The sequence below is a fragment of the Mustela putorius genome, unplaced genomic scaffold (genome assembly GCF_011764305.1).
Source record: "Mustela putorius furo isolate JIRA1106 unplaced genomic scaffold, ASM1176430v1.1 tig00000129_pilon_pilon_pilon, whole genome shotgun sequence".
Classification (NCBI taxonomy): Eukaryota; Metazoa; Chordata; class Mammalia; order Carnivora; family Mustelidae; genus Mustela; species Mustela putorius.
In genome coordinates this window covers 24,189,345-24,211,083 of record NW_025421290.1, presented here as the reverse complement: position 1 = coordinate 24,211,083, position 21,739 = coordinate 24,189,345, and the positions used below count along the sequence as shown (strand labels likewise).

At 55.8% G+C, this 21,739-nt stretch overlaps 1 protein-coding gene across 9 annotated transcripts in view; it reads right to left on the bottom strand.

The window, feature by feature from the left end:
* CCDC88C (coiled-coil domain containing 88C) overlaps positions 1-21,739 on the bottom strand; it is a 124,535-nt gene that overhangs the window by 24,656 nt on the left and 78,140 nt on the right. For 8 of the 9 annotated variants that reach the window (XR_006604137.1, XM_045071213.1, XM_045071244.1 and 5 more), the window contains 10 exons: positions 21,535-21,679; positions 18,362-18,546; positions 14,553-14,690; positions 12,467-13,537; positions 10,102-10,229; positions 8,870-9,011; positions 7,873-8,061; positions 6,133-6,294; positions 4,444-4,721; positions 1,539-1,682 (listed from right to left, as the gene is read on the bottom strand). Coding sequence is in view for 8 of the 9 variants with exons in the window: in XM_045071213.1 (XP_044927148.1) it covers positions 1,539-1,682; positions 4,444-4,721; positions 6,133-6,294; positions 7,873-8,061; positions 8,870-9,011; positions 10,102-10,229; positions 12,467-13,537; positions 14,553-14,690; positions 18,362-18,546; positions 21,535-21,679 (2,582 nt within the window). In the remaining variant the exon portion in view is untranslated. The remainder of the gene's footprint in view (positions 1-1,538; positions 1,683-4,443; positions 4,722-6,132; positions 6,295-7,872; positions 8,062-8,869; positions 9,012-10,101; positions 10,230-12,466; positions 13,538-14,552; positions 14,691-18,361; positions 18,547-21,534; positions 21,680-21,739) is intronic. The other variant, XM_045071222.1, reaches the window with a different exon arrangement.

Here is a 21,739-nt window from a genome sequence, read left to right as displayed (position 1 = left end):
GACAAAAAAATAACCTGGAAAGCTCTAGGCCGGCTCTCCCTCCCCCATGGGCCCAGCCTCCCCAGGTCACTGGAGGCCCCCGTGTGTGAGGCCCCAGAGAACACTCGCACAAGGACTTGGAGAGGAAGCAGCTTCATACAGTCATGCCTTTGTGATGAGACAAGGCCTGATTCACGTCCTGATTCTGCCATTCACTAGAGGCACTAACTCTGAACAGGTAAGTTCATCCCTGAGCCTGTTTACTTAACTGTTATTAAAAAAAAGTTGCGGGGGGTGCCTGGGTGGCTCTGTGGGTTAAAGCCTCTACCTTCAGCTCGGGTCATGATCCCAGGGTCCTGGGATGGAGCCCTGCATCAGGCTCTGTGCTCAGCAGGGAGCCTGCTTCTTCCTCTCTCTCTGCCTGCTTCTCTGCCTACTTGTGATCTCTGTCAAATAAATAAATAAAATCTTAAAGAAAAAAAAAAGGTGGGGGGGTTGGGATACTGGTTGTACAGCAGAGACTTGTTAATCAAGGGAGTGATGCTCTAGGAAGACCATGCAATCACTGGACTGGTGGGAACTGAACCATGGCCTCTTGGGGAAACATAGGACAGGGTATATGTTCCTGCAAGCTCTGGTCACATTTTAGTCAAAGGATCAAGACATCGCTTATTTAATTGGGGATTCTGTTTGAAGACCCCCTCAGGTAACATACGGCTACAGCGCCATAGCTCATGCCTGAACGGAGTTTCTCGAACATGTACTTTTCCCAGACGGGAGCATAGTCTTGCACTAGGAGCCCTACACCACACTTCAGCCCTCCTCTTGGGAGCTATTTTAAATGATTGTGCTGGCGCCTGGGTGGCTCAGTTGGTTAAGCATCTGCCTTTGGCTCAGGTCACGATGCCAGGGTCCTGGGATCGAGCCCAGCATTGAGCTCACTGCTCAGCAGGGAGCCTGCTTCCTCCCTCTCACACTTGCCCTGCTCATGCTCTCTCTTGCACAAATAAATAAAATCTTAAAAAAAAAAAATAGCAAAACTGCCACCAGAAAGCGCAAAATTATAAAAACAGCATGGCACCGAAGAGACTTCAAAAAGGATGCCTATTCATGGTATGAGAACTACAGTAAGAAGGCTGAGCACCCTTGTTTGTCCTCAGCCGGAGACGTGCGCTCCGGGTCGTCCTGGGCACATTGAGTGAAAGCACCTTCTCAGTATCAATCTGGGGGCGATTTTAGCAAGGAGGTGAGTTCACAAAGAGGGAATGTGTGAGGAATGAGCATCTACAGCGTGTCCTTCCTGAGATCGCCACATGGCCTACATTAGAGGAGGGTCCCTGCTGGATACAAAGGCGCCATCCCCAGGTGTCACTTGGTCCCTTGGGTCCTTCCATCCCAGCCAGCAGCTAGAGTCCCCTATCAGCTTGTGCCCCCCAAGCTGTGAACATGCAGGCCAGGGGGCCCTGCGGATCTCTTGCAGTGGGGCCAGGCAGGTCTAATGTGAAATCTGGGAGGGCAGCCGTCGTGCACAGGGGCCCGGCGGGGTCCCGGGGGCTCACCTGTCCAGCTCTCCCCGCAGTCGCTGGTTCTCACCCACGGCCATGGCGCCCGTCCTCTGCTCCTGCTGCAGAGCCTCCCTCTCAGTGTTCAAAACCTTCTCCCGCTCGTCCAGCTCCGCCTTATGCTTCAGCATGTCCTCGTGCCTGTTGGAGGGGAACGCACCTGTTGGGAGCTCGACTGGGGCCTTCCTTTCCTCTGGGGAACGAAGTCCCTGGAAGACTGGGAAACCTCCCACAGAAAACGGGGTTCCTCTGGCCGCCGCTCTCTGCAAAGTGGAGGGGGACAGGGCAGGGAACAGGCAGGGCCTCTTCTTGCCACCCGACAAGTCCGCACAGTCCCCTGGACTTCCTGCTGAAGCAGGAGCCCCTCCCTTGGCCACCTGGGCACACCGAGATACTCTTTTCTGCATTTGGACCGCTTTGCTTCGGGCATTATAAATACTTATGAGGTGGCTCACCAAGCACAAACAGATCTAAAAGGAACCACAAAATAAACAGCTCCATTCCAGCAGGTAATCCCTCTTGACCAGGGGCTGGGTAAGCCTCCGCCCTCCTCCCCTTGGGAACCGAGTCTCCTTGTTCTTGGTCTGTCTCAGCTGCAGCGATAGAGGCTTGCCCGGCAGGGGCCCAGCAGCTGCCAGAGGCCAGGTCTTCACGTGCACACACGTGTGTGAGCGCACACACATGCGCACACTCCCCCCCTTTCTCATGGGCCCTAACCACAGTCCTTTCCCTCCCTGATCTGCTCCGTTCCTTTTCCCCCTTCCTGCAGCCCCTGTCTCCGTGGTTCTGGCACAGCGGGCTCTGGAGGGCAGCAGAGCGCAGATGATGAGCCCAGGCTGTCCCTCCTCCTGCGCGGCATACATGCCCAGAGAGGACTCAGGATCCCCTTCTAGTCCAAGGCAGTGACTGATGCACCGCCTTTCAGCCGTCTGCTTTCAGGGAAACCCCTCTTTCCAGACCCCCTCCCTTGTCTAAGCTATTCACAATCGCAGACGGTCGGACCACGGTGTCCAATCAGTCTTCAGACCTCTACCCCTGGGCCCCCAGCCCCCATGGCAGCCGTGCTCGAACCATCCTACTGCTGCTGGGAATCATCAGGGAGTGAAACTCAGAAACATGCTCAGGTGGCTGTTTGAGGACAAACTTTCGCCTGGCCTTCAGCCCCAGGGTGGAGGCTAACCCACTGCGGACAGGTGTACGACTCGAAGTGGATGCCCGGTCTAGCTCTTTAGGTGATGATAAGTCATCCAGGTTTGACAAATCAGGGCCATAGGCAGATGATTAGGGTTCCCCAAATCCTGCTTCCCTACTGTAATGGCTTAGAAAAGGGCCAGTGACCAGGGATAACTGTAACCATAAGTAACCACCGAAGGGCAGGACAGACGCTGGGCGTCTTACTCGCTAGTGAATCCCGGGTATGAGGCCGGGCACTCAGTACATCTTTCTAAGAGAATTAAGAAATGAGCATCTAATTTCAGAGCCACCACCCCCGTGTTCCAGGTACCTACATTCTCAAACTCCCAGCCCTGCTGCAGACCGACCAAAGGTGCCTCCAGCCACCTGCCCAGCCTGGGAAAACTCGAGTACTACAATGGTTCCGCCTGCTGTATTGACAAGGAACCAGACAGTAACCCACAGTCTCTCCTCCCTCAAGGCTGGTCCAAATTCCGCCTGCAAAAACCTTCCCCCTCTAATCAGACACTAAGAATACCATGAGGGGCTATCATAACATGTAGGTGCCTGGTGAGCGGTGGGCATGGAGCTCATTCCAGAGCTCAGGGAATGCTGTGGGCTCTACTTCCCAAGCCAACCGGGAGCAACCCTCCACGCCCAGACAGAGCACATGCACAGAGTACATGCTAAGTGTCGCATGAAGCCTGGGTGGGCTCCAGGGGGAGTGAGGGCGGAGATGCCTGGAAACAGAAGATGCTGATTTTGGCTTATTAGGGGCAGGTGCCCCAGCAGCCCCTGAAGGAAGGCAATCTGGGTGGGTAAAGCAGGTAGAGGAGCCCAGAGAGAGGCAAAAAGGAAGGAGCAGGTGAGTGAATAAATGAACGCCACCAGCTCTGTGCCCTCGGCGTCATCCCGTGCCCTCACGAGGCTCCGCTGGCCCAGCAATGAAGGTGAGTCAAGGGAAAGAAATGCCAGCCTCTCTGCAGAGACACAGCTTCCTCCTGTGTCCCAGCCAGGTGCACCCCACCCCGCCCTCCCGCCAGACCCCAGGTCCCACCATAGCGGCCTGGGTGCCGGGGCTATCAGGGGCCCACCCGGGGCAGGAGCTCAGGCCACACAAGCTGACCCAACAGACCCAACACCCAGGAGCCTGGGTTGTCAAGGGCGCCAAGTGAAGGTCTGTCCAATTCAGTGCAGACAAATTTTAGATCAAGTAAGTAAAGGAGAGCAGACAGGTATCGAGAGAGAGGGATGGCTAAAACGGACATGGTTTCACTCTACTGTTCTCTTCGCTTTCCACATATTCCAAAGCCGCCAAAGTTGAAGGCTGGAAAGCAAGGGTCCCACACCCAGACAGGGAAACGAAGCAAGTCACTGTGGGCTGGCAGCGGTGGGGAATGTCCTCTTTATGCCGGGTCTGGAGTGGAGTGGGGAGGCGGTGGGAGTCCTCATGGCAGCAGGGACCCCAAAGCTGGGTTTCCTTGAGCTGGGATTCGCCATGGTACCGCCTTCTCCACGTGGGGGGACCCTCCTGTCACTCAGGCTCCAGCTGCACACGCTCCCAATATTGGCTGAGAGTGACTCTGGATTTTACCCACTCTTCTGGAAAGTTCAGGGGTCCTGGGCAATGTGAAGCAGCGGGGCCAAGAGGGAAGGCAGGGGAGGGTCCCAGGCAGGGAGGTGACCCCCGGTGGCTGTGACCCCCGGCGGCCCCGACGCCCGCACGCACCTCTCTCGGAGCTCCCTGTGCTCCAGCTCCAGGTTGCGATGCAGTGTCTTGAGGCAGCTGTGCTGTCGGATGAGGGCCTCGTACTCCGAGGACTGGCGCTCGTGCAGCGCGGCCAGATGCTCATGGTCCTGCATCAGGGCCTCGTGGGCCGCCGCCAGCCGCTCCTGCTGCCGCAGCAGGTTCTCGTTCTCGCTCTCCTTGGCCGTCTGCTGGTTCTGCAGCTGGGTGTACTGCGCAGTGAGCGCGGCGTTCTGGGAGCTCAGGGTGGAGTTCTCCACCTGCCGAGGGGGAGAAGGGGCGGACTCACAGAACCCGTGTCCCCACGCATGGCCACTGCGCCAACTCAGGAGGCAGACATCAAACCACGGGGACCCTCTAGGCAGGCAGCACCTGCCACCGGGACTGTCGTCTCTGAACTTTGGAACCCCTCTGGGGGATGGGGGCACAGCAGACCATCCCAGGTGGCTCCGTCTTGTGCCCCTCCCCACAGGTGACCTACCGGGGCAAGGTGCATCCTTTCTCTGGATAAGCTCCTTGGGCGCCCTCTTTGACCACTTTTAAAGGCCTACTTTTCTAGGACCCGTAGAAAATCAGGAACGAGAGAGAACACCTGGATACCACCAGCAGCCACTCTTACCGAACGGATGTTTACAGAACGACCGCCCAACAACATCCAGACCCTCAGAAAACCGAGCAAGAGTGCTACCTAACTCACTCTGGGACCGGAGAGACTGACTGCAAAACCAGACAGAGCCCTCCCCACCACCACCACCAAAACCATGAACCGATACCCTATTTCATTATTTTTGTTTTGTTTTAAGATTCATTTATTTATTTATTTGACAGACAGAGATCACAAGTAGGCAGAGAGGCAGGCAGAGAGAAAGAGGGGAAGCAGGCTCCCTGCTGAGCAGAGAGCCCAATGTAGGACTCGATCCTAGGACCCTGTGACCATGACCTGAGTCGAAGGTAGAAGCTTAACCCCCTGAGCCACCCAGGCGCCCCCTATTTCGTTATTTTAAAAGAATAAATCCCAGCCCCTTTGCCAAATAGTTTCCTGCACACCATCCCGATCCAGGCTGCACATTTTCCAACGCTTTTCTCACAAACGGCATTAATGAAGGATTAATTCATTTCCCAACAATCTGTCAACCATAAATAAAAACCAACATTCTCAACGAGGTGGCACGGGATGGGAGTTTTGCTAGAAGCTCTCAACAGCCTTGCAGCCACCTCACCCCCTGCTTCCCTCATGGGGACTCAAAATTCCCATCAGCGTAAAAAAGGCTCTGCCAGCATTTATAGTAAACAAACCTGGTTAACTCTGTTGCGCTCAACGAATCTGAGCCTAGGATCTCTTTCCAAGTCACTCCTAGTAAAATCTCAAGGAACACACTTGGGAAAACAGGCAACCCTACAGGGCAGAGCACAGAAACCGAGTCGCCAGCCCTGCCGTCAGACACACGGCAGTGGAGATGGCTGCGCACTGTACCACCTTCCAGCACCCTGAGACCTGGCACCCCCTGCTCACAAAGAGTCTGTGAAACACAAAACAGAATGGCACAGCCTCCCACGCGTGGCCTGGCTTCCTGAGGAGGAGCTGGCGTGCACGCTAGGGCCGGTCTCGGGGAGACACAGAGATACCCTCCCCACCGGCCCACTCCCTGGGGCCCACAGCACGGGGCTTACCTGCAGCTTGGCCGTCTGGGTCTGCAGTGTGGTGTTGTGCTCCTGTAGGAAAGCACTCTGCTTCTGCAGCGTCAGGATCTGAGAGCTGAAGGCCACATTCTGCGTCTCCACGTGCTGTAGCTGTTCCTTGAGCAGCTGCTTCTCGGCCTGCAGAGCTGCATTCTAGGGGAGATGAAAGCAGGAGGCCCATCAGACATCAGCTCGGTCAGTGTTCACCAGCCCCGGGCACACGGGCTGTAAGGAACCGCCAAGAGCTGACACTTTGGGGACTAAAACCAGAGTCTACCAGTTAAGAGAAGTAGCATGTTTCCCTCCTGGAAAAGGCAGACGATCAACAGAATTGCAAGGGAAGGGGGAGAGCACTCCTTTTCTTGGTACGGGCTTTCTAGACAGAAATGCACGCACATCATGGGGACACTGCTTCCAACCTGAGCATCTGAGCGCAAGGCCAAGGTGAGCTGGGGTTAAAGCCAAGGGATCTCTTCTCTCATTAATGCTTCTGCGAAATACCCCATCAATGTAATTCTCTGAGCTTGTCCCACTGGACAGAGAGTAAAAGCCTGTGACCACACCTCACCCTGCTCAGGAGTGACAACAGATAGAGTAAATAAGTTGTTCCATAAGACTGATAAAGACTGTGTAAAATATGCCACCAAGAGGGCCAGGGACCAGGACAGGTGGGCTGTAGCCTGGTGCTGTCCCTCGCTAACACGGGATGTAGCGTTGAGTCTTTCTTGTTTTTTTATTCATTTGAGAGAGAGAGCACAAGCAGGGGGAGAGGCAGAGGGAGGAGCAGACTCCCCACTGAGCTGGGAGCCCGACGTGGGACTCAGTCTCAGGACCCGGAGATCATGGCTTGAGCTGAAGGCAGACACCTAATAATCTGAGCCACCCAGATGCCCCATAGGGTCAAGTCTCTTAAACTCTATCTCCACTTTCTCATCTGCCAATGGTGACAATCCTCACTACCTGCTTCACAAGGTTGCTGGCAGAGTCAAACAGCATCAGGGGATTAGACGTGCACCGGCAAACTTCTTCTGTAAAGGGACAGATTGAATTTTAGGGTTTGCCAGGCATGTGGTGGCCATTCCAACCAGTTACCTCTGCCACCACTATGGTGGGAAGACGAACCCACAACAGTATGTAAATAAAGGGCATGTCTCTGGTCCAATAAAACTTTATTGACAAAAACAGGTGGTGGGCCATGCTTTGGTAACCCCTGGGAAAGCACGGTGGAGATGGAGAACTGGTGTACAAGCTACATGCCAAGTCTGATGGGCAGGCAGTTGGATTCGCTGTGGGAACATGTGGTCCACACCTTTCCAGTAGAAAGGGCAAAGGCATCTCAAACGAAAAGGAGATTATAGGACTTGCCAGGACAGCTTAAGAAGTATTCAACTACAGAAGGGGCACCTGGGTGGCTGTCAAGCACTGTTAAGCATCTGCCTTCAGCTCAGGTCATGATCCCAGGGTCCTGGGATCGAGTTCTGCATCGGGCTCCCAGCTCAGTGGAGAGTCTGCTTCTCCCCCGCCTCTCCCCCTTCTTGTGCATCTGTCAAATAAATAAAATCTTTAAAAAAAAAGAAGAAAAAAAAAAGAAAAGGTGTTCAACTAGATCTGGATAAATCTCAGTAGATTCTGACCTCCAGGGTCCTTCCCACGAATGGCGGCCTATCAGTGGGACAATCACTAGAGCACAGCGGCTTGCACTCTCTCTCTGAACCCGGGCAGCCCACTCACATTCCGCTCCAGCTCGATGGCCCGGTCCTTCACTCGGAGCAGCTCCATGGTGGCCTCCTTGTGGCTGGGCCCCCAGGTCTCCTTCCCCTGGTGGCCAGTGACCAAAGTCTCCACAGGGTGTTTGAAAGAGTTCTGTAAGTGCTTGCCTTCCTCCTGGTTCTGCCTGAGGATCTCACACTCTGTCTTCAGCTGTAGGGTGTGGGAACAGGAAAGCAGACTTGGGGCAGGAAGAGGCCGGCTCAGTTCTCTGAGTTTACTGCTAGAAGACAGTCCCACAGCGAACCCAATTCCTCAGCGTCCCCGACCCCTCGCCTTATTAGGGATAAGCCTGACACCTGGCTCTTGCTCTGTGGGGAATGCCCACAGCCCAGCCCATCCTCCCCCTTTCTCCTTCCAGAAACCTGCCTCAGTCCCAACTCCAGTCTTCTCCCTTCCCTAAGCCTCAGCAGCCCATGCCACGAAATGGAGATGAGTCTGGGGAATATGGACCAGGGGAGGTTATATAGTCCCTTCCAGCCCGAGAACGGCTTTTCTCTAGATTCCTTATTCAATCACACAGCCAAGAACTGCACCAAGGCTTCAAGAAGGAAAGCTGGAAATCACATATGTGCCAGGAGTGGACATCCTGACCGAGCCCTGGTGCACCCACACCTGTCCCATTTCAGGGTACCCCTGGGACTCTAGGTCTTTCTTGGTCCTGATGCTCATAGTCTCCTGCCAATTCTCACCAGTGTCCCAGATCCTGCCTAACAGATTCAAAGCTGCTCTGGACTTGGCCTCCTCGGCCCCCAGGCCTCTGGTTCACTCTGGTTCCATCTGGCCCCAATGCATACGATTCTGATGGCAGCCCCGCTCAGAACCCCGTGGGTCAGCACATCTGCTCCAGGAGATGGGCATTCAGCCACGCCTCTGCTACCCAGGTGAGGGGCTGGAGAAGGTGAGGCAGAGGCCTCATGGCTGGGACTCACAGTTGGCCCGGAAAGGGGTCACATCTTACCACCTGAAGTTCATTCTGTAACTGGCGGTTCAGGCTGGCTTTCTCTTCCACCTGGGCTTCCAAGAACACAATCTTTTCTTCTTTCATGGCTAACGTTGATTTTAGTGCTGACTCATTTCTGCCCTCCAATATACTGCATTTTCTGAAAAATACAAATATGCAGTAGTTTTTATCTGACTCTTCTGCTCACAGGCTCCCAATCTCCCAGCTGCCAACACCTGTCTCCCCCACTGAGCAGGTTTCCTTTGTAATTCTGCAGCATTTGGCCCAGAAGCACCATAAGAGCCATAAGCCATCATCCAGAGCCCTCCCCAGGAGTCTCCACAGAGACACACCCATGACAGCTTCAAATGAAATGTCACTGCTGCAGTTCTACAAGCAGAGTCTTAGGGAGGAATTATCTTGGCCATTTAACAGATGGGGAAACTGAGTCTCAGAATGGTTCAGCAATTTGCCCAAGATCACAGTGTGAGCTAGGTAAGTGGTAAGTCTGCGTGGCCCTTTTGCCACACCAACAGGATGCCACGTCACCCATCATGTGGAGCTGGGACTCTAGGTCTCTGCAAAAGTCCAGCAGAAGTCCACGATACCAGATTCCCTTGGAAAATGAGATCATTTTGGAAAAGAATTGCAGGCAAATTTCACACTAGTTCATTTTTTTTTTTTACAATTCAAGGGCTGGGGTCGGGAAGAGAGAAACAAATAGGTAGGCAGAGCACAGAGGACATGTGGGACTATGAAATGAGTCTGTAGGATCCTGTAAGTAGACCCCGGCAGCACACCCGTGTCAACACCCATGGACGTGCAGCATCAGGAGTGAACCCTACGGTTCACTGCGGGCACTGGGGGAAGAAGGGTCGATGGGGACACAGCGAGTATGACAGGTGCACCACTTTCGTGGGGGCTTATGGACACTGGGGAGGTTATTCCTGGGCGGGGCAGAGAGCATTCAGGAACTCTCTGTATCTTCCCCTTAATTTTGCTTTGAACTTAAAACTGACTCTTAAAAAATCTGTTTTAAAACAATTAAGAAGTCTTCCCACTGAACAAGAGAGTCTCCTTGCACTCCTCCCCGGGACTCTCCAGGAAGAAGTCCTGTCCCATAAGGGACGCCAGCCTCTTCCAGAGACCACATGCAAGCCCCAGGCTGTGCAGAGTGAACTGAGCTCTGGAGCTGGGGGTGTGCAGCGCGCGCTGAGAGGGCCCACAGGCCACAGCAAGGGGGTGCTCACGTGTTGCCGTGGCCGCTCTCGTCCTGCAACAGCAGGTCCTTGTGGAGGCCGACCTTCTCCAGCCCCTGGCTCAGCTTGTCCAGCTCGCTGCTCAGCTGCTGGCTCTTCAGCTTCTCCAGCACTAGGTCCTGCCAGGACAGGGAGAGGACGGGGACGCGGGTGGGATGGAAGCCCAGCGGGGAGGGCCTGGCATGGGCCCCTTCTCCAGGCTGAGCAGCTGCCTTCCAGAGTCACAGCTGACTCAGGCGTCCTGAGGGCTGAGCTGACAGTTCAGCGGGGACAGGTGAACCCCAGGGACGTCTTCCAAAGGGCAGGGGAGAGACACACGTTCCCAGCCTCCTCACGCTGAAGGTGGGCCAGACCAACACGGCAATGTGTCCAGGACGTACGTAGGTCTGCAATACCATTTCCGTTGACCTTGGAGGAGGAGGCTGGATTCTGACTTGCCTGCCTTTTTCTGTGGAGTCATGGAAGGAAATACTTTTTCCTATTGCAAATTCTCTGCAAGAAGTACCAGGAGGAGAAAGATTTTACTTTAAATCCTGGATTTGGGGCACATGTGTGGCTCAGTCATTAAGTGTCTGCCTTTGGCTTGGGTCATGATCCCAGAGTTCAGGAATCATGCCCCACATCTGGCTCCCAGTTCAGCGAGAAGCCTACTTCTCCCTCTCCCACTTTCCCTGCCTGTGTTTCCTCTTTTGCTATATCTCTGTCAAATAAATAAATAAAATATTAAAAAAACAAACAAACAAAAACCTGGTTTTGGTTCGCTTTGCCAAAGCGGGGCTCTCTTTTAGGCAGGTCCCTTCCTGGAGGTCCAGCTTCCTTCCACGTGTCTCAGGAGCTCTACAGGCAGGTACTGCTCTCTGCCTGGTGCCACAGCTACTGGCATGTGAGCCGCCACCCGCTCCCCAACAGCAAATCCTCAGGCCTGCGATGGCAGTAACGGAGCGGGACTCGCCAATCATTCCATCTGCTCCCCCAAATTTCCCAGCCACCCAGCAGCTGGCGGGTAGTTCTGGCCAGCAAGTTGCAGGTGGACATGCCCTGGGTCACCGCAGGCCACGGCACAGAGCCTCTCTCCTGCCGCGGTGACTGCCTAGGCCCTGTGCTGGGGGAGGAGGGGTGGAGCCATTCGTCCAAGCAGCCTGGACTGTGGAGTCACAGCACAGACGGCAGGGTCCCGGGGTGGGGGTGGGGGCGGAGAGGTGGGTGGCGCACCCAGACGTTCATGAGTGAGAAGTCCGCCAGGGGTGAGGAGCTGCTATGATTCCGGGCTTGTCTGTGACCTCAGTGTAACTGATGTGAAGCTCACGGAGACAGGGATGAGGGGTTGTACTCATGCTGTGTGTCTCCCCCCACAGCACACAGACCTGCCTGCATCATCATCTATACTCCTTTTAGGACAGGGAGACGACTGTGTGGTCCCCAAACCCACTCCCTTTTCTCCCCTGGCACACAGCTAATGCACATCTCCTCGCCTGACCAGCAGCCAGACATGGCTGGGTGACCGAGTTCTGGGCAGCACAGTGTGGTCCCTCTCCCTCATCCACCTGAGGACACAGTCCGGCCACGCCACCGGGTGGCAACACCGAGCTGCCAGACTCACTGCATTTAAGACTGCCCGTGAACAGCCACGCTGGGTTCCTACAGGCACGAGACCCGACTTCTGTGCCGCACGCTGTGGATGTTTGAGTCATTCCCAAAAGCAGTTTATTCCCCTGCCCAAATCCTGAAGGAATAGCCAGATGACCTGGGGGATAAATACTGGGGAAAAAGGAGGACACAGACATAGTGGGATACTTTAAAATGCCCGGACCCTTAGATGCCATAGTTTCACTTCTAGGAACACAGGCTGAAAAGAGAGATGTGTGTGTAAATATGTACGGGGTTATTTAAAATAATGAAAAAAATTGGAAAACCACCTAAATGTCCAAAAAGTAATTGCAGTCAATCTACAGGATCTACAGAATTAATATCTCGCAGCCATTAGAAACCCATGGCTTAAAGCTTACTCGCTGCGCTGAGAAAAGTCACAGGAAGTGAAAGGCAAGAGATTAGGATGCAGGAAAGAACGGTGTCAAGCAGGTACATTTGCAAACGCCCACGGGAGGTGATGGGGCCGAGTGAGCCAGACTCGGAGTGGCGGTCAGCTCTGGGCAGGGAGACTGGAACAGGTGACGTCCCCCTTCATTCTCGTCCCCACAGACACCATCCCGGGTAGCACCAGGGACAAGACACACAGTCCCACTTCTGTTTGGGAGGCGCACCCCACGGCGTGCCCCTGCGCCCTGGGACCGAGGCGCCAACCCCGCCCCCTCACCCTCCCCTGTGACCGCCGGCCCACCCCCCCACAGCAGCTCACCTCGCGCAGGGTCGTCAGCGTCCGCGTGTGCACGGTGACTTGCTTGGTGAGGTCCCTGTTGTCCCTCTCCAGCTCCTTCAGCTTGCTGGCCGCGTCCCTGCAGCGGGCCAGCTCCTTGTCCAGGGCGCGGCTCTCCTTCTCGGCGGCGGACAGCTTGGCGGTGCTGTCGTCCAAGACCGCGTCCTTGAGCTCCACCTGCTGCCACAGCCGCTTGGTCTCCTTCTCCAGCAGCTTCTTGTCCTTCTCCAGCTGGGCCACCTCCTGCTCCAGGGCCTTCCGGTCCTTCTCTGACCTCTCCAGCTGCTTGTTGGCGAGCCGGAGGGCCTCCAGGTCGCGCTGCAGGGCCTGGTTTTCGGCCTCCAGATCCCTGAGCTCCTGCTCCAGGGCCTGGGCCTTCTGGCCGCTGCTCTCCAGCGTCTGCTGCAGCCGCAGGTTCTCGGCGCTCACGCCCTGGTAGCTGAGCTCCAGGCGCTCGGACTTCTTGCTCAGGGCCTTGAGCAGCTCCACGTTTTTGCGCAGCTCCTCCTTCTCCTGCTCCAGCTCCTGGTTCTCGCGCTCGATCTGCGCCATCTTGGCGCCCGTGAAGCGCAGGGTCTCCACCATGCGGCGCAGCTCCAGGTTCTCCTCGTCCAGCTGCTTGTTGTCCCGCTCCAGACCCTCGAGCTGCACCGACACGTTCTGCAGGGTGTCCAGCGACTTCCTCAGCTGCCGGTTCTCGAGCGCCAGGCCCCGACTCTCGCGCTCCAGGGCGTCCGCCTTCTCGGTGGCCGTCTTCAGGGAGGCCACCTTCTTGGCCAGCTTCTCGTTCTCCTTCTCCAGCCGGTGCAGCTCCCTCTCCAGCTCCTCCGCCCGCTCCACCTTCTCCTTCACCTGCTCAAAGTCCTTGTGCAGCTGCTGCTTCTCGAACTCCAGCTTGCTGAGTCGGCTGCTCGTCTCGGTTACCGTCTGGTGGAGGGCTTTGTTCTCCTTTTCGATGTCCTTCGTGCGGGCCTCACTGCTGACCTGCGACCTCTCCCGCAGCGACCACACCGCCTGGTTGAGACGATCCTTCTCTTGCTCGAGGACCTTGATCTGCGGAGAAACAGAATGGGCATGAGTGACACAGTGGCTGCACGGATGTCGTTCAGTGATCCGGGTTCAAACCGGGAGACTCAAGTTCAGGCCCCCAAGACAGCACCCAGAGCCGTCCTGCTGCTTCCCAGGGGACTGGTGTGGATAGCAGGTAAAGGGCACTCATGACTTCGTTCAAGCCAAAACACACCCACAGCAGCCCGAGTGATTCAGAAACGCAAGCCACAGCTCTCCCTCTGATTCAAAAGAATGGACGAGATTTCCCTGGTACCTTTCACCCTGGCCGGTGGGGCCCCCACGACCTGGCCCTGTCCGCCTGCGGCCTCCCCTTCCACCACTCTCCCCCAGAAGACGCCACAGGTGATCTCTCTCTGCCTCGAACATTCACCATCCTCAACGCCCCCACCCAACACCAACCTTTAGCACCTCTGGCTCCCCCTCATCCTGCAGGGCTCAGGGTGACCGTCAGCTCTGTGACTCTAACTCGCCCGGCACCCTACAGGACGCATACCTTGGACATCGTGACCTCCTTCCTGCCCAGAGCTCAGGGGTGGCAGAGTGAGAAGAGAGAGGCCTGGCCTCTGGCTGCCATCCCTGAGCCACTGCACCAGCCCTGGACTGCCTACCCTGGGACTTTTTGTGGCGTGAGCCAAATAAAGCCTGGAGGCCGGCCGGGACTGTCTGCTAGGATGCTGTGGACGCCTGCAGCTGGGTCAGCTCCTTGCCCCGTGCATTGCAGGACATCTGGTAGCCGTTCTGACCTCCACCCACATGCCATCAGCCCCTTCCCGCCCCTCCTCCCAATCACGACAATCAAAACCAGGACAACCAGTGTGCCCTGGGAGGCAAACTCTGACAACCTGCTCCTCCACAGTCAGTTCAAGAATCGCTGGTTTGGGGAGCAGCTCGGCTGGGCAAGCGGTGACCCGTGTGTCGCTCATCCACTACCAGGAAATGGCTAGAATCCTGGACGTGCCCTGTTGCGGGCGGGAGCATCTGTCTCGGAGACACCTACCTGCCTAGCTCTGTCAGCCTTCAGGCTCTCCATGTCACTCTGCAGCTGCTCCTTCTCTCTGATCAGCTCCTCACTGAGGGTCTCCAAATCCTGGTTGCTCTGCTTCTCCCTCTCCAGCTGTGTCTGTAACTTCTCAATCTGTGAAGCCCAAATACCCAGCCATGCACGAGTTAGCCTTGCAAAGTGACCTCTGCTTCAGGACAAACCCAAACCCATCAGCTTCGCAGAATACTCTACTAGGTCTCTTCTCGAGGAAAAAAAACCATCCGGAAAGTGTTCCATAGCGACCTCAGTCCTGAGCCCACACCTTGCACTTTTGGCTTGGGGAGGAGGGGAAGGTCCTGGGCGCCAAGTCCTCCTCAGCCTCCTCCAGGTCCCTCGTCTCCGTCTCAGGCCTTGTCCACCCATGCGAGGGTCGGACTCCATGCTCCAGGAGCCACCAGCCACTACCACCTGATGCCCTGCCAGGACCTCTAGCTCACCCTCGTCCCTCCCCCTCCCCCACGACTGCTGCCTGGGTCGGTGACACTCCTGTTCACCCAGCTGCTTGGAGCCGTCTTCTGATTCATCTTTCCTTCCTCCTGCACCCTCCAGGTAAGTCTGTCCCCGAGTCGTGTCCTGTCTGCCCATGCTGCTCCCCGTTCCACACGCCCATCACCTGCCCCAGGCCAGACCACGTTTCATCTTGCCCAGTTGACCACCCAAGCCCCTCCTGGGTACCAAGGTCTCCTGCTGGGCCCCACCAGTGCCCGGACTTCCTAAACATGAGCCATCTAGCTCCAGCTTGTCACAGTTGTGCCCCATGCCCAGGGAGCGTGGCAGAGGCAGAAGCTGACTCAGCGGGCTGAGGCAACACCCATGGTGCCGTTGGCAGCATGAGGGTTTCAAGGAGGCTGCCGGCCCTTCCTGCCGACACCAAACTCCTTATCGCTGTGGACAGGAGTTGGGAAAAGGGCAGGGACTGGCGTCAGAGGAACAAGGGTTCAGGATCTGGTCCCTTGCTCCTAGCGACAGGACCAGTGGCAAGTCTCTCTAACGGACACGGGGCCAGCAGCGTCCACCTTCATGAGCTTCTACCAGCACGGAGCGCTCAGCACACACCGGGCCCGTGGCAGGTGCGTTGACATCAGCTGACCTCCCTGAGAGCGTGCGGGCAGTTACGACCAATCATCACATGGAGGGCGACTCTGGGCCGGAGATGCTCAGTGACTGACCCAAGGCCTTACAGTGAACACAAATCAGAGCTAGGACGCACACCAGTGGGCGACCCCAGCCCTGGTCTCGTGCATAGTCCGGGGGCCTGTGGTGTGTGCTCCCTGCCTTCCTAGCACACCCCGAGCTCACCGTTAATCTACCTCACTGTCCCTTCTGTCCCAGAGAGAGGCTTCTCGTCTGAAGACATGATTTCCCCACATTCCCCCGCATCCCTATGGGATGCTCACTGTCCTCTTTCTCCCTTTCTGGTTCTTTCTGCCAAGAAACCGAAGCCATGATTCTTAGTCATCCCTGAGGAACCACAACGACCCTGGGGGAGCTCGCAGCCATCCTCTAGCCCAGAGAGGGCTTTCTGTCCTTCCTTAAGACCCCACTCAAGCTGTGGGCTCCCAGGATATGTGGGTGCCAGGGACCTTCCTCTGAGCCATGGGGCTCTGTGCTCCCCCAAAGGGCTGACCCCTTCCTCTGAACATAAGGATTCTTTACTTCTCGGCTCAAGGCACAAACTCTCATGAGATCGATATAAAGTTACAGTCACGAGAGGAAGGCAGTTTCTTTAAGGTCCGTAGACGTTCTGTGACTTTGGGGAACGACGTTTCCCACAGACATTGCAAACCTAAGCAAGCTTACAGCCTGGGCTACACTTGGGATGGTGGGGACAGCCAGGCTGGCACCAGGGGTCTGGGCCTCCAGGTCACTGTGTCCCCGCTGGCCCGTGTCCGTCCTATGCTACGCTTCTGGACTACCTCCAGGAAAGTCAGTGTCAGAGCCGCGTCCCTTGTGGGGCTCTGCTAGGTCGGTGGTTCACCTATGGGCCAAGAAATGCCAGCTGGTGGCTGAAACACAGCCCACAGAGACAAGGCCACAGGGTGAGGTGACCAAGGCTGGGGAAAGGAAAGAACACAACCATCCGCACCAGGTCAGAACCAGCCCTGGGCAGGCTGAGCAGAACAGGGAGGAGAGGTGCTCTGGGGGGCAGGAGGACCTTCTCCCAGGGCTCCCGGCACCAGACGCAGAGGACTCCAGTCTGGGAAGAGGGGCACCTCCTTTGCACCGGGAATGCTGTGCCAAGACATGTTTCCCATGGGCTGTGGCAGGGGAGGGGCTGTCCTCTGGGGAACTGATGCAAGAGGAAGTGGGGAGGGGCGAGAGACGGGGGCTCAGGAGTAAGCCGGGCAGGCAGCCCCCACCGCCAGTCCTGTCTGCAGCGGGGGGGCTGGGGCGGACCCCAAGGGCAGAGGAAAGTGTGAGTGGTGGCCTCGGAGGCCATCTGGGAGCTGGGCCAGCGAGATTACCCTGCCGCTTTTCTATGGCTGACCACGAGGACCTGCGGAGTCAAAAGTTCTCATCTTTCTAAAGGTCAATTTTTTTGACCTGGCTGAGGTCAGATTGCCATTTATAAAGATATTTCCTGTGCTAGGCCCCCGTGAACGTAAAACCCCAAACCGTCTCAGTGCCTTCCACTTGTACGAGGAGCCAGGGCTTGAGAGGGGGAGCTTCCCATTGTCCTCTGGGAGACCACGAAGTATCCAGCACCCAGCAGGCTGCAGAGCACACAAGCCTTCAAGGGGGCGAGGCGGGTGAGTGCTGGAGCTGGGAGGTCCCCGGAGGGGACCGGAGAGACTGTTCCAGCCGCGCCTCACCCAGCGAGGAAGTGCCGGGATAGCCAGGACCAGGGTGCCTGGTCTCCGGCCTGCAGCCCCCATCCCCTGCCAATGCAGCCTCCATACATGAGGCTGGCGGGACCTGTATGCAGGACGGACCCCTGCACCCCTGAAGCAGCCGTCCTGCACAGTGGTTGGCAAGCGAGAGCTCCCCGACTCTCTCCCCCCAGGTAGGATCCGGCAGCGGGTGTGCTCAGAGCCCACATAGCATCTGTGCTGCACCATGTGGGTGAGGAGTCCGGAAGCCCTGGGACCAACACGCGGGGGTAACCCCTAGCTCTCAAGGGCCCCTCACACACCCTGGCATGAACTGGGGTCCTCGTCACCACAGAGCAGAGACAGTTGGCAAGCTGTGTCTGTCCTCCCAGAGGTCTGGGCTCTACTGTGCTAAATCGAAGACCTAGCTGTTGTCCTGCAAGGCAAATACAATTCAGCCTCTCTTCTTCCTCATCCCATAATCCAAGAGAAACTGAGCTCTGACCTTGTTTTACCACCAGCAATGCCCTAAAACCGTCCACCCGTGTCACACACACACACACACACACACGTGACTTCCATCGCTGCTTCCTCTCCCATGTCCCATCCTATGCTTTTTAATAGTACACTTAGTCTGTGCCAGACCCCTGACCTACAGTAAGTCCTATCATCCTTACAATCCCCGTTAACCCCATTTCACAGATGAAGACAACAAGGCACACAGAGTTCAAGTCACATGTGGGCCACACCCTCAAAGAAGTGATGCAGGGACTAGCCCTGCTGCCTCTCAACTCTTGTTGATGACCTTCCTGTCCCTCTATTACAACTGACTGTGGCTGCACTGCAGTCGCATCTCTGCTGGGCTGTGCGTGCTCGCTACTCCTTTGTGCTCTGCCTGCTGTATACTACAGACAAGGGCTGGGGAGGAGGTCACCCACCCCTGGCTGGGGTTACCTTCTTGCTGAGCTGGTGGTTCTCCTTCTCCAGCTCCCCGCACTTCAGGCTGTTCTCCTCCAATGCCAGGGACGCGTCCCGCAGCCCCTGAATAGTGCTCTGGAGGCTCTGGTTCTCTTTCTCTAGCTTCAGGATGCGGCTGGAGGCACATTCGTTCAGCTCAAACACAAATGACTTCCTAGAGGCTAAAGCACAAAGTCGGGTAAGAGACCAACAGAGATGGCCAGTCGGTGACATTTCTGTGCCAGCCCTGGGACGCTCAGCAGGAAGGGCATGGTAATCGGCTAGTTATGTCTGCCACGAGCAGTAAGGTGGCTGAGTGGGTATGTATGCCTGGGAGCTGCCATCCTTTAGACAGATTTTGTAATTTCATGACTGTATCGGAAAAAAACGAGATAATACATGTAAATTTGTTTAAAATTCTAAGTGAGATGAAAATGTGAGTTGAGGACAGAAAAAGGCAGATTATCTATTCTGCCCCGAAACAGCTCAAATACAAATGAAGAAGGGGGCACAGACCCAAGAGTCATGAACTAAACTTCTTGGCCCCCTCCTGCCACAAGCCGGGAAGGTAACTCAGGGGGGCTTTTTTGGAAAAGGAAGAAGGGAATGTACATGAAAGCCCACGAAAGAAGGGACTGTGGGGGGTTGGCAGTGGTGTCTGGGTGGCTCCGTCATTAAGCGTCTGACTTTCCACTCAGGTCATGATCCCAGGGTCCTGGGATCAAGCCCCTGGCTCCCTGCTCACCAGGGAGTCTGCTTCTCCCTCTCTCTGTGCCCCCCCCCCCCGCTTATGCTTTCTTTCTTAAATAAGATCTTAAAAAAAAAAGAGAGAAGAAAAGAAAAGACGGGATCAGGGCTGTCCTGTCCCAACCTGTCCCGTCAGTAGTTCCACACGCTCTGTTCTGGGAGCCTTACCACACTTGCTAACACAGCCTCCCCACCGGCTTCTTATTCATCAGGCCAGGGGCTGGAGGCACACAGAGGGGACAGCTTTCATAGCAAGCACATCAAGCTGGAAATAAAACGTGTGCATTCACACCCTCTGTCTGATCGTAAGAACTGGAGGCATCAGCATCCATCTTGAAGCATTCCTCACCCACCGAGGATGGCAGAACAGCCCCAACAAGCCGGAGTATCCTACAGACCCCAGGCAACAGCAGGCACGCCACGGTGGCAGAAGCATTCGCCCTGCCGACCCTCCTAGGCCGGCGCACACGTCAGCGCATGTATTCTCAAGGGACACACATGCATGGAGGGCTCAGTTATCACCATGCTACAAATGCAACCTAAGCCCGACTTAAGACCCCAAGGACTCAGGACTCTGGATCACTTGGACCATACTTCTGCAGCAACCAAGAGGAAAAATAACATTTTAAAATTGTGGTGTAATACGCAGAACATAAAAATAACCATTTTAATCATCTTCCGCATCCAGCTCTGTGGCGTTCGGTACAGTCTCACTATCCTGACTGACACTGGCCCTGCCGTCTACCTCCAGACTTTGTGGTCATTCCCGACTGCAGCTCTGTGCTCACGGCATCAAAGTGAAGGTTCCACAAGTTAAACAATGGAACTGATTACAAGCCTCATTTCCTCTTCAGTGAAAGGCAGGGCCTCAGAGACCACGATGAGGACACAACAGTTTATCACAAAGAAAACCAACAGCTTCGCCGAGTGCTGGGCTCATCAGCATCCCCAGCAATCGGGTGTGCGTGTGCACATGCCTGTGTGTGTAGGTGCATGTGGGGGGATGGGTTTTGATGCGACCAAGAGGAAAGGTGCTCAGCACGGATCGCCCACTCATGGGCCAGGCACGGTGTAACGCTTCACGCCTCCTGTCACTGGATAGTCACAGCAATCCTGCAAAGTGGCTTTGTTACCCCCATTTTGCAGGATAAGAAACCGAGGTTTAAAGGAGGTCATCTAGCCAGCTGCTCTGGAGAAGCCACCACAGCACACACGCACCAGGATGTTCAGGCTCTACTCCCCCTATGCCGCCATTCAAACCAACACCCACCAGCTTCCAGATAAGCACTAGGAGCTGGACCACCAAGAAGAAATCATCATCACTGACCTGGAAGGGCTCACAAACATACTTTAGTCTGAATTGGTGAGGCTTACCGACCCCATCAGCTGCCCTTCGCGGTTGGTCTGAGCCTGTCCTAGGCAGCCCGCACTACCTCTCTGATCCACCAGGCGGCAGCAGTCCTCCCCAGTTGACTCAACTTGCAGAGCAGGGGATCCCTGTGACCCCCCAGCCCTGCGGGCCGACCCCCGCAACAGCACTGGGGCACCAAAGCTCGGACAGAACTAACTTCTCACATAGATTAACAATTTACTCAACTGATTTTAGGTTCGGAGCTCAAAGATAAGAAATAACCAGCTGCTCTCGGCGACCTTTTCATTATGCTTAGGGATTGTACTAGAATTGAAAAAGCCACCCCCAAACCAGCCAATGCCCTACCAACGCTGGGTAAAGTTCTAAGTAAACATTAACTTGGCGCTATCAGGTGCAGGAGTACTATTTTTGAACAAAGGAACTGGCTTTTGTTTGCCGGGCAGGCAGAGCTTCCTGCTACTGGGCTGACTCCTGCCCCACCCACCTTCCGCCAGGCCAACACCTCGTCTGGGGTGCTGGGCAGCCGCCGCCTGGCAAGCACAGGGAGAGAGAAAGAGGTCCCGGTCCGGCAAGCAGCAGCCACTTAGCAATCGCAACCCGGAGAGACAGAAAACAGACTGCATCCATCTTGCCCAATTATGCAAATGAACAGAGGAAATAACACTGGTGGTACAGCTAGAGTGGAGATTCATGGCCCCTGGGGATGTCACCTGCCATCCAGAGCTTTCAACCATCCACAGAGAAGCCTAAGATGTCCTCTGGGGGTCAGCATGCTGTAATCTGGAAGCTCCTAGGATGGTCCATATGGGAAATGAGAAAGCGGGCAACACTTAATTTGCATTTCACGTCCCAACAAGGAGGCTGCCAGACCCCTCATGTTCTCCTGGGGGAGAACCGCAAGGAAACTGTTCCAAATGGCACTTGAAAGAAATCCTTTTTACTTGAGGGTGAATGGACAGACTGACATGGAAGATTCTGAGCCAAGTGTTCAGCTCCCCGGCCGAGGGAGAAGGGGCAGCAGGGTCGGCTGGAGACACCAGGTGCTACCCACCGTCAGACAGGTCCGCGTTCTTGGACAGCTGCTCCAGCTCCCAGCCGAGGTGGGCGGACTCGTTCATGCTCTGCTTCTGGGCTATCTCAAGGACCATGTTTTCCTCCAGCAGCTCCTCGATTCTCTTCTTATCTGTGTCCCGGTCCTGGTGCAGAAAGAGGGAAGGAGTAAGACCTTGGTCCCCCCGGCACCTGCTCTCATTTCC